Source organism: Henckelia pumila, chromosome 3 (genome assembly GCF_033568475.1).
Source record: "Henckelia pumila isolate YLH828 chromosome 3, ASM3356847v2, whole genome shotgun sequence".
NCBI classification, from domain to species: domain Eukaryota; kingdom Viridiplantae; phylum Streptophyta; class Magnoliopsida; order Lamiales; family Gesneriaceae; genus Henckelia; species Henckelia pumila.
In genome coordinates this window covers 196,845,604-196,859,446 of record NC_133122.1, presented here as the reverse complement: position 1 = coordinate 196,859,446, position 13,843 = coordinate 196,845,604, and the positions used below count along the sequence as shown (strand labels likewise).

The 13,843-nt window shown below is 40.2% G+C and overlaps 2 protein-coding genes, 1 long non-coding RNA gene and 1 pseudogene across 3 annotated transcripts; 2 read left to right on the top strand and 2 right to left on the bottom strand.

Moving 5' to 3' along the window:
• Positions 1 to 726: 726 nt before the first annotated feature.
• On the bottom strand, positions 727 to 1,203 carry LOC140890307 (uncharacterized). Its single transcript, XM_073298069.1, has one exon. It carries the CDS (start codon positions 1,201 to 1,203, stop codon positions 727 to 729), a length of 477 nt encoding a protein of 158 aa, XP_073154170.1.
• A 169-nt stretch (positions 1,204 to 1,372) lies between these two features.
• Positions 1,373 to 4,896, bottom strand: LOC140890306 (uncharacterized). Its single transcript, XM_073298067.1, has 7 exons — positions 4,824 to 4,896; positions 3,988 to 4,349; positions 3,771 to 3,903; positions 3,628 to 3,701; positions 2,929 to 3,435; positions 1,594 to 2,754; positions 1,373 to 1,504 (listed from the first exon to the last, which is right to left on the bottom strand). The coding sequence occupies exons 1-7, from the start codon at positions 4,894 to 4,896 to the stop codon at positions 1,373 to 1,375; spliced, it is 2,442 nt and encodes an 813-aa protein (XP_073154168.1).
• A 458-nt stretch (positions 4,897 to 5,354) lies between these two features.
• On the top strand, positions 5,355 to 8,135 carry LOC140893233 (putative glutamine amidotransferase GAT1_2.1; annotated as a pseudogene).
• A 975-nt stretch (positions 8,136 to 9,110) lies between these two features.
• On the top strand, positions 9,111 to 9,758 carry LOC140886841 (uncharacterized). Its single transcript, XR_012151709.1, has 3 exons — positions 9,111 to 9,147; positions 9,236 to 9,460; positions 9,714 to 9,758. It is a non-coding gene; the product is annotated as an uncharacterized lncRNA (long non-coding RNA).
• Positions 9,759 to 13,843: the final 4,085 nt, after the last annotated feature.

Genomic DNA, 13,843 nt, shown 5'->3' with positions numbered 1-13,843 from the left:
CCCAGATATGGAATCGTTCCATATTAATAAAATAAATTTTTAAACTTCCGCTGCATCGGGTATCAATTCTAATTGATCTGAACACAGTTTTCCAACACAAAGTACTGTAACTGAGATGAGCCCAAAATCAGGGTCGAGGTGACGTGACTAAGGTAGGGAGCTGAACCAAAGTCGGGCCTAAGAGGCGTGACTAAGGTAGTGAGCTGAGCCAAAGTCAGGGGCCTAAGAGGCGTGACTAAGGCGATGAGTTGAATCAAAGTCAGGGGCTTAAGAGGCGTGACTAAGGTGATGAGCTGAACCAAAGTCAGGGGCCTAAGAGGCGTGACTAAGGTGATGAGCTGAACCAAATTCAGAGGCCTAAGAGGCGTGACTAAGGTGATGAGCTGAACCAAAGTCAGGGGCCTAAGAGGCGTGACTAAGGCGATGAGCTGAACCAAAATCAGGGGCCTAAGAGGCGTGACTAAGGCAATGAGCTCAACCAAAGTCAGGGGCCTAAGAGGCGTGACTAAGGTGTGTTTTCATCAATATTTCTTAAAGAATAACTGCTTATAGATAAAAGTAAAATGCAACTTGCATGAATTACAACTTAAAGAAAAATTGTTCTTGCAACATTTAAGAATAATATTTGCGTAAATTGTAAGCACTCCATGGTCTCTTCAGCATCTTTCCCTTTGAATCTTCTAAGTAGTAAGCATCCGAACTGAGCCTAATCACCACCTTGTACAGTCAATCCCATTTAGGGTCGAGCTTCCCTACAACCGCATCTTGAACTCTTCTGAGTACCAAATCTCCTACCTGGAATCCCTTCCTTCGCACCCGACGATTATAGGATTGAGCTATCCTGCTCTTATACGCCTCCATTTTGATGGGAGCAGCTTCTCTCTTTTCATCCAAAAAATCTAAGTCTTCCATTCTCCTTTCTCCATTTTTCTCATCATAGAAAATGATTCGAGCTGACTCTTCTCCAATCTCTGCCGGTAGAACTGCCTCATTTCCATACACCAGACTAAATGGGGTCTCTCCGGTCCCAATTCTTGGCGTAGTACGATACAACCATAACACACTAGGAAGCTCTTCCACCCAATTTCCTTGGGCTTTTCCCAAGCGCGTCTTCAAGCTTTGCACCAAAGACCGGTTAGTCACCTCCACTTGACCATTGCTTTGAGGATAATGGACTGATGTGAAGTGCTGTTGAATTTTCATCTTTTTACACCATGCTTGCACCCGAGCTCCTTGAAATTGTCTCCCATGATTAGAAATGAGCTTCCTAGGTACCTCAAATCTGCATACTATATTCTTCCATAGAAATTTCAGCACTTCCCCTTCAGTAATTCAAGCCAGGGCCTCCGCCTCCACCTACTTAGAAAAGTAATCAATAGCGACCAACAAGAATTTCTTCTGGGCTGGGACCGGAGGGAAGGGACCCACAATATCCATTCCCCACTGATCGAAAGGACACGCTGCCACGATTCCTTTCATTAACGCTGCTGGCTGATGCTGAAGTCTGCTATGTCACTGACAACTGTCACAAGAAGTCACCAAAGCTATGACACCTTTCAAAATAGTAGGCCAAAAATATCCCGCTAAGAGAACCTTACGGGCTAGAGAATAAGACCCCAAGTGATTGCCACAACACCCCTCGTGTATCTTCTTCAAGATATAATGAGCTTCCTTAGGGCCTAAACACTTGAGAAGAGGTCCAGAAAATGACCTCTTATAAAGAACTCCCTCCACCATCACAAAGCGGAGACTCTTCTGCTTCAACCGATATGCCTTCTTTGGATCCTTTAGTAACTCGCCCTTCTCCATGTATTCCAAGAGCTCTCTTCTCCAGTCACTCTCTTCCTGAGCTAATGGTGTGAGCTCAGTAGAAGGTGCTAATTCCACTTGCACGACTACGTCTCTGTTCTTCCAGTTATGAAGTGAGCTAGCCATCTTGGCAAGATAATCTGCTTTTTCATTACTCTCCCTCGGAATTTGTTCAAACATTACCTCATCAAAGAGGCCCCGAGCTTCCTCTATCGCCCTCATGTATTCTTTCAACTTCTCATTTTTCACTTCATACGTTCCATTAACCTGCTGAGCTACTAACTGTGAATCAGAGTAGAGATGCACCCGAGCTGCCCCTGCTTGCTTAGCTGCACGGAGGCCGATTAACACAGCCTCATACTCTGCCTCATTATTAGAAGCTCGAAAATCCAACCTAACTGTCAATCTGATCTCATCTCCACGAGGAGAGATCAAAAACACCCCCACTCCACATCCTTCATTATTAGAAGAGCCATCAACATATACTTTCCACAAATCCTCTGCTTCCACATGTCTCGTTTTGGCCAGGAAATCTGCCAACGCCTGAGCCTTAATGGCTGACCTTGGTTCATACTGGATGTCATACTCACTGAGCTCCATAGTCCATTTCACCAATCTTCCCGAATTATCAACTCGCGTCAATATCCTCCCAATAGGGCTGTTGGTCAGTACCACAATAGGATGTGATAGAAAGTAAGGTCTGAGCTTCCTTGCTGTCATAACCAAGGCCAACACTAGATTTTCCACCTCCGAATACCGGAGTTCTGCACCCTTAAGGGCATGTGAAAAGAAATAGATAGGGTGTTGAGCTACTCCCTCCTGCCTAATAAGTACTAAGCTGACTGCCTCTTCTAAAGCTGATAAATAGAGGTACAATGGTTCACCAGGAATTGCCTTAGCCAACACAGGGAGTTCAGCTAAATAGCTTTTTAGGTCATCAAATGCCTTCCCGCATTCATCATCTCATTCAAATTTCTTGGATTTACGAAGCACTTTGAAGAAAGGTAGACTTCTATGAGCAGATCTTGATATAAATCAAGACAAGGGTGTTATCCGTCCTGCAAACCTCTGAACTTTTTGCAGATTACGAGGAGCAGACATGGATCGGATAGCCTGCACCTTCTCAGGATTGGCCTCTATGCCCCTCTCAGTAACCATGTACCCCAAAAACTTACCTCCCCTAAATCCAAATACACACTTCTCCGGATTAAGTTTCACCTGATAAGCTCTTAAAGTCGAGAAAGTCTCCTCAAGGTCGGCCAACAATCCCACATCATCCTGAGACTTCACCAGAATATCATCCACATAAACTTCCACATTTCTGCCAATTTGGGAGGCGAACACTCTGTCCATGAGCCTTTGATAAGTGGCCCCTGCATTCTTCAAACCAAAAGGCATCACTCTGTAACAAAAAGTTCCATGAGAGGTAGTGAAACTTACTTTGTCCTGATCTTCCTCCGCCAAAGGAATTTGGTGATACCCCTGATATGCATCCATGAAGCATAAGTACTGATGACCTGCCGTAGAGTCAACCAACTGATCGATTCGAGGCAGTGGATAACAATCTTTGGGGCATGCCTTGTTCAAGTCTCTGAAATCGACACACATCCTCCACTTGCCTGAACTCTTAGGGACCAAGACCACATTTGATAACCAAGTAGGGAACTGCACTTCCCTAATGTGTCCTGCCTCAAGGAGCTTATCCACTTCTTTTTTAATAACCTTATCCTTTTCCGGTCCAAAGTGTATCTTTTTCTATTTTATCGGCCTCACTCCCTCAAGAGTGTTGAGTCGATGAACCATAATTTCCGCACTAACCCCTTTGAGCTCTGACACAGACCAAGCAAAAACATCCTTGTTCTTCTTCAAGCAGTCAACCAATCTTTGCTTCACTGATGGGACGAGATCAGCAGCTAATTTAACAATCTAAGCTCCCGGGCTTAATTCCACCTTCTCATTACCTTCTTCAGACATCAGAAGTACCTTCTGACCAAACACCCTCGATGTCCGACCTACTGAAACCATTCCTACTTCCCTCCTCTTCTTCTTTGCATCAATCTTCACCTCATTCACATAACACAACCGATCTGCCTTCTGATCACCCCGAACAACTCCCACTTATCTTCCATTAAAAGAGTATGGTGCATCCACCACGGTGAAGCAAGCCATTTTGGTTACTCTCTTCTCTCCATTTCCAAGAGATAATGGGAGCACTATTTGTCCCAACGGTTGCAAAGCATGACCCGTGAACCCATACAACTCCGTGGTGATTGGATCCAACTTCATTTGATCAAGGGTTTCTTTGAAGATAATGTTTACTGAGCTACCAGTATCAACAAAGATGCGAGCCACATCATAATTGGCTATGGTCAAGGTGACCAATAAGGGATCATTATGAGGTACCACCACATCCTTTAAATCTTCCCTTCCAAAACTAATGTTCGGATCAGTAGGACAGCTAAGCTGAGAATTTACCTCAAAATTTTCTAATCTGCGCCCGTGAGCTTTGCGAGCCCTTCCTGAATCTCCATCTGTAGTCACTACAAGAAAAATGTTAATTAACAACACTCAAACGACAACGGTTTTATGTAAAAACCGTTGTTTACCCTATGACAACGGTTTTAATTAAAACCGTTGTCTTTGGGCGTTTTCTCAATAAAAAAGACAACAGTTTTTTTAAAACCGTTGTCTTTTGGGGGTAAAAGACAACGGTTTTTTAAAACTGTTGTCTATAAGCGTTTATTTTGGACATATATAACAACGGTTTTTATCAACTGATGTCTATGAGCGTTTTTTTAGGTTAAAAGACAACAGTTTCATAAAACCGTTGTCTTTTATAACACTTTTTAAATTATTTTATTGATACCTCTAATACATATACATATACATATTCACCTACCCCTTATAATAATAATAATAATAATAATATATTATTATTATTATTATTATTATTATTATTATTATTATTATTAAAAAAAACGAAACCTACCGTCAAAAAAGAAAAGAAAGAAAACCTATCCCCAAAATCGCCCAACCCGATTCCATCTCTTCTCCCTTCGATTTTTCTTCGCCACTGTCGTACGTCATCGGAGAAGGTGCGACGTCCACCGGAGTAGGTTGCTTAGTGCTTGGAGATCTCGATTATGGTTGGAATCGCAAGGCTTCAGCTCGGTACTTGCACGACCAAGCTGCTTTTCTGGTATATAAATTTGTCTAGGAGAAACAAATGAAATCATCAATATTTTTTAGTGCAAAACCTATTAAAAAAATGGAAGATAGTAGATTATTGACACCGAATCTTCACGACTGACTCTCCTACCATTTCAGTAGTAGTGTATTGCAGACCAAGAGTGGTGGGGTTTATACTCTACATTTCCCTCTCCTACGGATTATAAAACACTTGGAAGCAGAAAGACTGAAAGGTACTACAACGATTTTCTCAAGGGGTTGGTCTGGCAAGTAACCCAAAATGCTACCGCCGTCATGGATTATAAATTCTCCTATGCGGCGCATCGACTTCGACATTCATCAAAAGCCCAGAAAAATAGCGATAATTATTTAAGAATACAGGGAAATTTTTTTGAATAACCCACGATTTTAATTTCATCTATTGATCTTGTGATTTGATTGATATAGATATAGAGTTGTTTTTAGTTTTGAATAAATATGGCCACTGATCTCTCAACAATATTGCCTCGTGTTCTTATTGTCTCCAGACGAAGCGTGCGCAAGAACAAGTTTGTGGATTTTGTGGGTACGAATCCATTAATTTCTCAGCCTTCCTTTCTCATCAATGGGTTTTTATTTTTATTTTTTCCTGTAAATTTATACATTTTAATCCCTTTCTTTTTCTTTTTTATCATCTGTTGATTTGTTCTTTAAAAAAAATAATAATCCCCAAGAAAAGGTAACGCATGCATACCTTAATTTACTCCCATATTTTACATGACTATACCAATAAATTTTCCTGTGATAAATATGAAAATGGAATTGTTTTGCAACAATATTATGCAGGTGAATATCACCTTGATCTCATAGTAAGTTATGGGGCCGTACCGGTGATCGTTCCACGAGTATCTGGCGTGCATATGTTGCTCGAAAGCTTCGAGCCGATTCATGGCGTCCTCCTCTGTGAAGGAGAGGACATTGATCCATCTCTTTACGAAGCCGAAACCTTGAATTTGTCCTCTGAAGAATTGGAATAAATTCGTAAGATACATGTTAGTGACACTGCCATTGATAAAGAAAAGGACACCATCGAATTGAGACTTGCAAAACTTTGCCTCGAAAGGAACATTCCTTATTTGGGGATTTGCAGAGGTTCACAAGTTCTGAATGTGGCTTGTGGGTACTCTTTATCAAGACATTGATAAAGAATTGCCCAAAGAGGTTCCTGAAAAGCAGAGAGTTGTGCATATGGATTATGATGATTATGATGGGCACGGGCATCCGGTTACAATTTTAGAGAACACGCCTTTGCAACAGTGGTTCCGCGATTCTTTGGACAAAGATGGGAGAATGGAGATTTCGGTCACTAGTTATCATCATCAAGGGGTCAAGAGATTGGCTCAAAGATTTGTTCCTATGGCATTGGCACCGGATGGCTTGATTGAAGGATTTTATGATCTGGATGCGTATAATCCAGAAGAGGGGAAATTCATAATGGGACTTCAGTTTCATCCCGAGAGAATGAGACGTCCCGATTCTGATGAGTTCGACTACCCCGAATGCCCTTCTGCTTATAAGGTGATCAGTTGATTTTTTTTAATGTATATTGATCCGAACGATTATGGAAAATAATAGACAAGCTTAATCCTGTATTGGGAATTCTACAGGAGTTCACCAAGGCAGTTGTTGCCTATCAGAAAAAGCTGAATAGCGTGACAAGTGTGCCAAAGTCGCTGAAGCTGGACGGAGAAATGGAGAAGAGGAGAAAGATTATAGTCAGGAGTTTTTCTCTTGCGAGAAACATATATGAAGGTGATCATAAGACCAGTTCATCTAAAGAATCCGAACTTGAGGCTGGTGCTGAGTTTTTAGAGGTATCAACGTAGGGTAGTCCATCATCTGATTTTTACAATTATAATTTATACATATCCCACATTTTGAATCATTTTGTGCTAGTACAATGGTATACTACTTCATGTTCATTAGCAGCTTCAGGGATGGAAATCTTGTCTATGTAATGTCAAACAACTAAGCTTGAGAAATACAACAGATGATAAAAATAACTCGTCTCTAGCATTTTGGGTTACTTGCCAGGCCAACCCCTTGAGAAAATCGTTGTAGTACCTTTCAGTCTTTCTGCTTCCAAGTGTTTCATCACAGAAATGCAGTACCCAATTCCTCATCCATCAATTTGACATTAGGTAATGAGAAAAAAAATGACTCTTTGCCCAAGGGAATGTTAAGGTTTTTATTGTATTTGAGTGTGTAAATCCATGTGAGTCTCAGATTGGGCGGAGACAAGGGAAAAGAGTTCATCTCAGAGTGTTCAATGGCAGGAGGAAGCACTCTAGTGTATTATTAATTTGTTATTATTATTATTATTTTGGTGAATAATCAATAGGAAGAGATTTGGTTTTATTTCTGATTGTATTAGGATAGTAATATAATAATTATAATTATATTCTAGTAGTGATGAAAGTCAATTTAAAGTAATATTCATGTGTATAGGACAGATTGAAAATGGGGTGAAACTGTCTTCTAAAGATGTTGAAAATAATGAAAGTTCTTTGTATCATTTCCAGAAAATATTTTCATTTCTTGAGATGTGACTTGCATTGCCTTGCATACTTATTGGTCAGGTCTTTTGATTTGGATTGTACTTGAATTGGTTTGTATTTTATCTTAGAGGGTTAAAATGGTTCGATTTTGTTTTATTTCTTGAAAGTTATCAATCATTATGCATATTCACGAGGATTTGAAGCTGCTAACAAAATTGTAATCCATTTATTGTATTAAGAATAAAGCAGAAGCAAAATGCAAGTGGAAACTGCACTCTCTGTGATTGGTCCAAAGCCAACAGAATTATCGACTGTGACTCAGAACTTCGGGCCATCAGTGCCTGGATCAAATGGCAAACAACGTGCATCAAGCTTGGAGGCACCTATCATGTTACTGTCAGGCCATCAAAGTGCAATTTACACAATGAAATTTAACCCTGTGGGGACTATCATTGCATCTGGTTCACATGACAGGGATATTTTTCTGTGGAATGTGCATGGTGATTGCAAGAATTTCATGGTCTTGAGAGGTCACAAAAATGCCGTGTTGGATGTTCAATGGACCACTGATGGTTTGCAGATAATATCTGCTAGTCCAGATAAAAGTTTAAGAGCATGGGATGTTGAGACAGGAAAACAGATCAAGAAAATGATTGGGCACTAGTCCAATCCACGTGTTGATTGAGGTTAACATCTAGTGTGATTTATCTGACTAACGTGGTTTCAATTCATTGTTTTCTTTATTTTAAAACTTGATTCGTCGCGCTAGTTCCCCGAATTAATTCTTTAATTAATTGTGTCGTTTCACTAACCTACTAGTTGCGCGGTTCGAGGACAATTTTCCTACTTCTTTTGAACTACTTTGACCTAATTAATTAATTTAGGTTTTATATTTACAGATTTATTAAAAAATAAAAAATATATATATTTTAAAATATTCTTTACTTTCCTTCACGGTTATGGTAGAGTTTTACTTAGAGACAAAGAAATCATATATCAACGTGTTGATTGAGGTTAACATTAGATTTTTGAACTTGCAATTGCAGAAAACACCTTTTTACTGTTGATATATATGCTTCCAACATAAAATTCAGGGGCAAAACCAAATCTGAAAGACATATTGTTCAATTTTTTAGGACTTAGGAAGGGTTAGGGCAAAACCAAATCATTACCGCTGTTTTGTTTCATTAGATTTGATATTAATTTTTTCATATATTCTGTAGATTTGATAATCTTCTTTTACCACTGTTGTTTTCACCCATACTAGTGCTTGTGTTTTCTAAGAACTTGTTTAATTAACTTGTATATCATGAGCTCTTCCTGTCGTGTTATATTAATGATAGTTTCATGCTTTTGCATGAATTTGGATATTTATTCCTGCATGTTACAGAACTGTGGATTATGACTGGAAGCGTACTTAGGTAAGTTACTTTGTGTGCTTTTTTGGTTGTTTATAGGTTGGATTTGAAGCTTTGAACTATTCTGATCCAAGCCCAGATTTTGCTGATCGTTTCACTTTTCCGGCGAGTTTTTGACGTGAGTATATTGCAGATTTATTCCTCCAGTTGTTTCATTTAATCTTGGATTCCTCGGGTTTCTAACTTCCCATACTGTATGCCCCTTTCCTCCACCTATGATTATATGGTGCAAAGCTACTTGCACAACCTTTTCTTGACTGTTTTTGTAATTTGTATCCACAGTTTGATGATTTTAAGAATGATTTGAGACAAGTTATCCATGGGAACAACACAGTTGATGGGGTTTATATAACTCTTAGATTGCGGCTCCACTGTGAAATATTTCGAAATGGGAAAGCAGTGCTTGGAAAGGTATTTGATGTCCTCAATGAAATTGTGGTTGATCGTGGGTCTAATCCATACCTCTCAAAAATCGAGTGTTACGAACACGACCACCACGTAACTAAGGTAGAGTGATTAATATTTCCTATTTCCTAAGGTTTTTGGTCCTGCTCACTGTTAATTTATGGTAGCTTTCTGCCAAGGTTGAACTGGTGTGATTGACTGATTCCAAACATAAAGTTGCGAATTAGGTCATTAAGCGGTATCATTGCTACATATACTATTTATTTATTTAATAAAAAAACATCAACCGATTGTAAGACATTGATTCTTAGAAGGTACTTTTCAGCCTGGCAAACATTTATCATTTCCTGGACAGGTACAAGGAGATGGAGTTATAGTGGCCACCCCTACTGGAAGTACAACTTATTCCACATCTACTGGAGGTTCTATGGTAAGTTTCCACGGGTGTGATGCAATGATTGAGAGATTCATGTGTGGCCGCTTGAAAATCATAGTAAATTAACGTGGATGGATAATTAAGTTACAATAAAAGCTTGATCCGCCAACTTGCTGCACTTCAAGCTTAAACTAAAATTTGAGACTATTGATTTGGATTCTTAAATTTTGGTGAAAGAAAGTAAAAGCTCTCAAGTATGAAGTTCCTCTAAGAATTCACAGGAAAAATATTGTGGTTATCCCTTCATGCAGGTACGTCCAAATGTTCTGTGCATGCTTTGTACACCAATATGCCCACATTCTCTCTCGATCAGACCCGTTATCCTTCCAGATTCTGCTCACCTTGAGTTGAAGGTATTCGTTTCTTCAATTACTAGACATTCCTTAGATTATTTTATTCATGTGTTCTATGAACGATTCATGATATTTTTTCATTTGATTTAACATATAGTTCTTGGGTCAATTCAAAACATACGAGTTGTCTCTTATGAAGTTGTTATCATGTGGACTATCAAATTGGAGCATTCGCAGCACCTGACAGAATCCATTGGGCTCCTGCTAGCTCTATCTTCATTATATTAGCTATTGTTGTTATTTTGTCGATTTCTTATGAAATTTATTTAGAATGTTGTAGATATTATTTTCGAATGGTGCGAAATCTTGTATTAAATTTTATTTTCACATTTTGTATTTTATTCTGAATAATTTATAATACTAGAAAATTGTATATTAAAATTTTTATTTTTTTTGTTTTTTATTTGAAAAAAGACAACGGTTTTTCACCGTTGTCATAGGCCTTTTAAAACTGTTGTTAAAGGATGTGTTGTTAAATGTCACGCTCAAAGACAACGGTTAAAAACCGTTGTCTTTGAAGGAAAAGACAACGGTTTTTCACCGTTGTAAAACCGTTGTCTTTTCCTTCAAAGACAACGGTTTTTAACCGTTGTCTTTGAGCGTGACATTTAACAAGACAGCCTTCAACAACAATTTTAAAAGCCTACGACAACGGTGAAAAACCGTTGTCTTTAGCCTTTTTTCTTGTAGTGAGTGCCTCTTGAAATCATATTGATCATGCCCCTATGAGGGTGATTTGCAATTTGCTCAACCCTATCTTCCTGACCATTTCGTGGAGCTCTTCTTTGATGATCATGTTGGTTTTCCCTTACTTCATTTCCCTGATCCCTCCTTTGAGGAGCTCGGCCTTGGCGAGGAGGATTTGCCCTCCGAGTCAGCTCAGCCCTGATTCGAGCATCTTCAGAAATAATTCTCTGCACCTCCTCGCCTAGCCTCTGGCAGTCATTAGTGATATGCCCATACTCTTGATGAAAGTCGCAAAACTTGTCGGATGGCGGTAACCGCGAGCCTTCCTCGGCATTTCGAGGCCTCACAAGCGCTCGCCTATCCTCACAGACTTGCATTGCCTTCTCTAGGCTTACCGAGAGTGGTACGTAAGGGTAGGGTCCCTTAGCCCTGTTCATCTCTTCCGAAACCCTTTTTCTTCCAACTTCTGCCTTCCCTTCTACCTTTGCTCCTATCTTGGTACTTGGCTTACTCCCAAACGTTCCTTCATGTTTTCTTTGCCTCTGTGCATCCTCAAAATTCACATACTTCTCAACTCGACTAAGGACCTCATCATAAGTCAAAGGAGGCTTCTTGACCAAAGATTTGAAAAACTCTCCTCCCCTCAACCCTTGAGTGAAAGAGTTTACCAAGGTATCAGCAGTGGCCGCAGGTACTTCCAAAGCTGCTGTATTGAAGCGCTGAACATACTCCCTCAATGGTTTCACCTCAGATTGCTTCAGATTAAACAAACTAAGAGAGGTCTTCAAATATTTTTTGCTACTCACAAATTGGTGTAAAAAGGCTGAGCTGAAGTCATTGAAACTTCGAATGCTACCAGGCTATAAAAGGTTGTAACATTGCTGAGCTGATCTCACCAGAGTGGTGAGGAAGACCCGGCATTTAATTGCATCCGTATATCTGTGCAACAGGGCTGCATTTTCAAACCTTCCCAAATGTTCCTCTGGATCTGAGCTCCCATCATACTCCCCTAAGGTGGGTTGCTTAAAATTCGCAGGGAGTTCTTCATCTAAAATAGCCCGAGCAAAAGGGTTTTCCCTCTGTGTCGGCCCAGGCCGACCTCCAACTTGCCGACCCAATCTCCTGATCTCTTCCCACATCGCACCCATTTGGTTTGGCTGACCTCCAGGTGGAGGGGGAGGAGGTGGTGGATTCTGACCCATGGCTGTTTGCACCGTTTGAGTGATGAACTGGCTGAGCTGATCTACAGTCATATCCGTCACATTTCCTCCTCCCCTCCCTCTTCCTCTTCCCGCCATATCTATGCCTTAGCTTAAATTTCCCACAGACGGCGCCAATTGATATACCTCAATAAAGTGATCTTCTTGGATGAGCTAATTAGCCGCGCTAACAAAACTCCTCCAATAAATGATGACCTGTTGCTGACCTGAAACCACGAACAAGAGGGTTAAAGGGGGGCCGGAAGGTGTTCCGGCGTATCCCCTCCGACGCTCAAGTCAGATGCTAGGATAGCAAAATATAGAGAGTGGTGTGTGTACACGAGTGAAAATTAGGATGCAAATAATGAAAGTGAACCTGGTATTTATAGGAAAGAGCTCCTTATTTAACGCCTTCCTTCCTTATCAAGAACCCGAGAATCCCAGGATCACGATCCCGAATATCTAGGCTGAGATCTCGCCCGAATCTTGTCTGACAAAGGAAGTAATAATAATTGATCTGAGCTGAACTACCATCCATAAGACTCTATATTGCCACTCTCCCAAGGTTGTTCAACCCCTTTACTAAGCTAACCCCCTACTGACATCGGGACCGAGCTGAACTCCCGAGCTCCCGAGCTGAACTCCCGAGCTGAGCTAGGCTCCCGACCCGAGCTGGGCATTATGATGAGAGAGCTTGGCCGAGCTCCCGAGCTCCCGACCCGAATTGAGCTAGGCTCCCGACCCGAGCTGGGCATTATGATGAGAGAGGTTGGCCGAGCTCCCGAGCTCTCGACCCGAGCTGGGCATTACGGCGATAGAGCTTGGCCGAGCTCCCAAGCTGACCCCAGACGGTTCTGGCTAGTTAAGAATCGATCTTTTATCTTAGGATCATCTATGAGCTGATGTGATTTTCTCCCCCGGGTATCATACATACATACATAATATTATAATTATAAAGAAATAAATAAGGAACAAAATCCACTTGGTGGGGGTGTGTGAATTACACTGCGGAGAATAGGCGATCGTGTAGCATATATGTACGCTAGTACACCGTACTATACTATTTACATAATACCTATTTTAAGACAAGGGCTAGGCCTAGGCCCATTATTTCCTAAACACGTGGGACCTGCCAGCTCCCTTTTTGCTTTTTATCTTTCCTTTGGTTGCCCGGGCCCAGCCCATTTAATCTCTTAACTACTCTCATTCCCCTTTTTCCTTTTCATTTTCATTTTATATATCAATTCAATTTCAACAATATGGTTTTAGAGTGAGCATCCATTATTCCAATGTGATGTGCATCGGAGATGTCTGATCTTGTACATCTAATAGATAGACATCAACTCAATTGTACTCATATAAATGCTTACAATGAATGTTCATGGTATCAAAATTCTATATATAAATAATATATACATATACAAGGATTCTAACTTATAAGTTTATGTGTGTGCACAGATGAAATGAATTTATTTGAGGTAGATGGATTTGATTAGAAATTGATTGCAAAATAAAAGTTACGGTTTATAAGTTACTAAAACAGCAAACGGATATAAACGTTCTTGAGTATGATTAAATTTGATTTTCGATGCATTCCTGCTATAAATAATGGCACTTGTGGAAGGGGAAGTAGGGGTTTTCTAGTTAAAATCTAGCTACATTTTCGTATCTGTCACTATTAAATCTATCTTTTTTTATGGTAGTTTTAAATCTATCTTCTTGTGTTGGATTCAATTGTATTTTGTTTTTAAATTTTAAGCATTTAGCCACCTTGGATTTTTCATACAACCAGGAAGCCAACATGATGGGG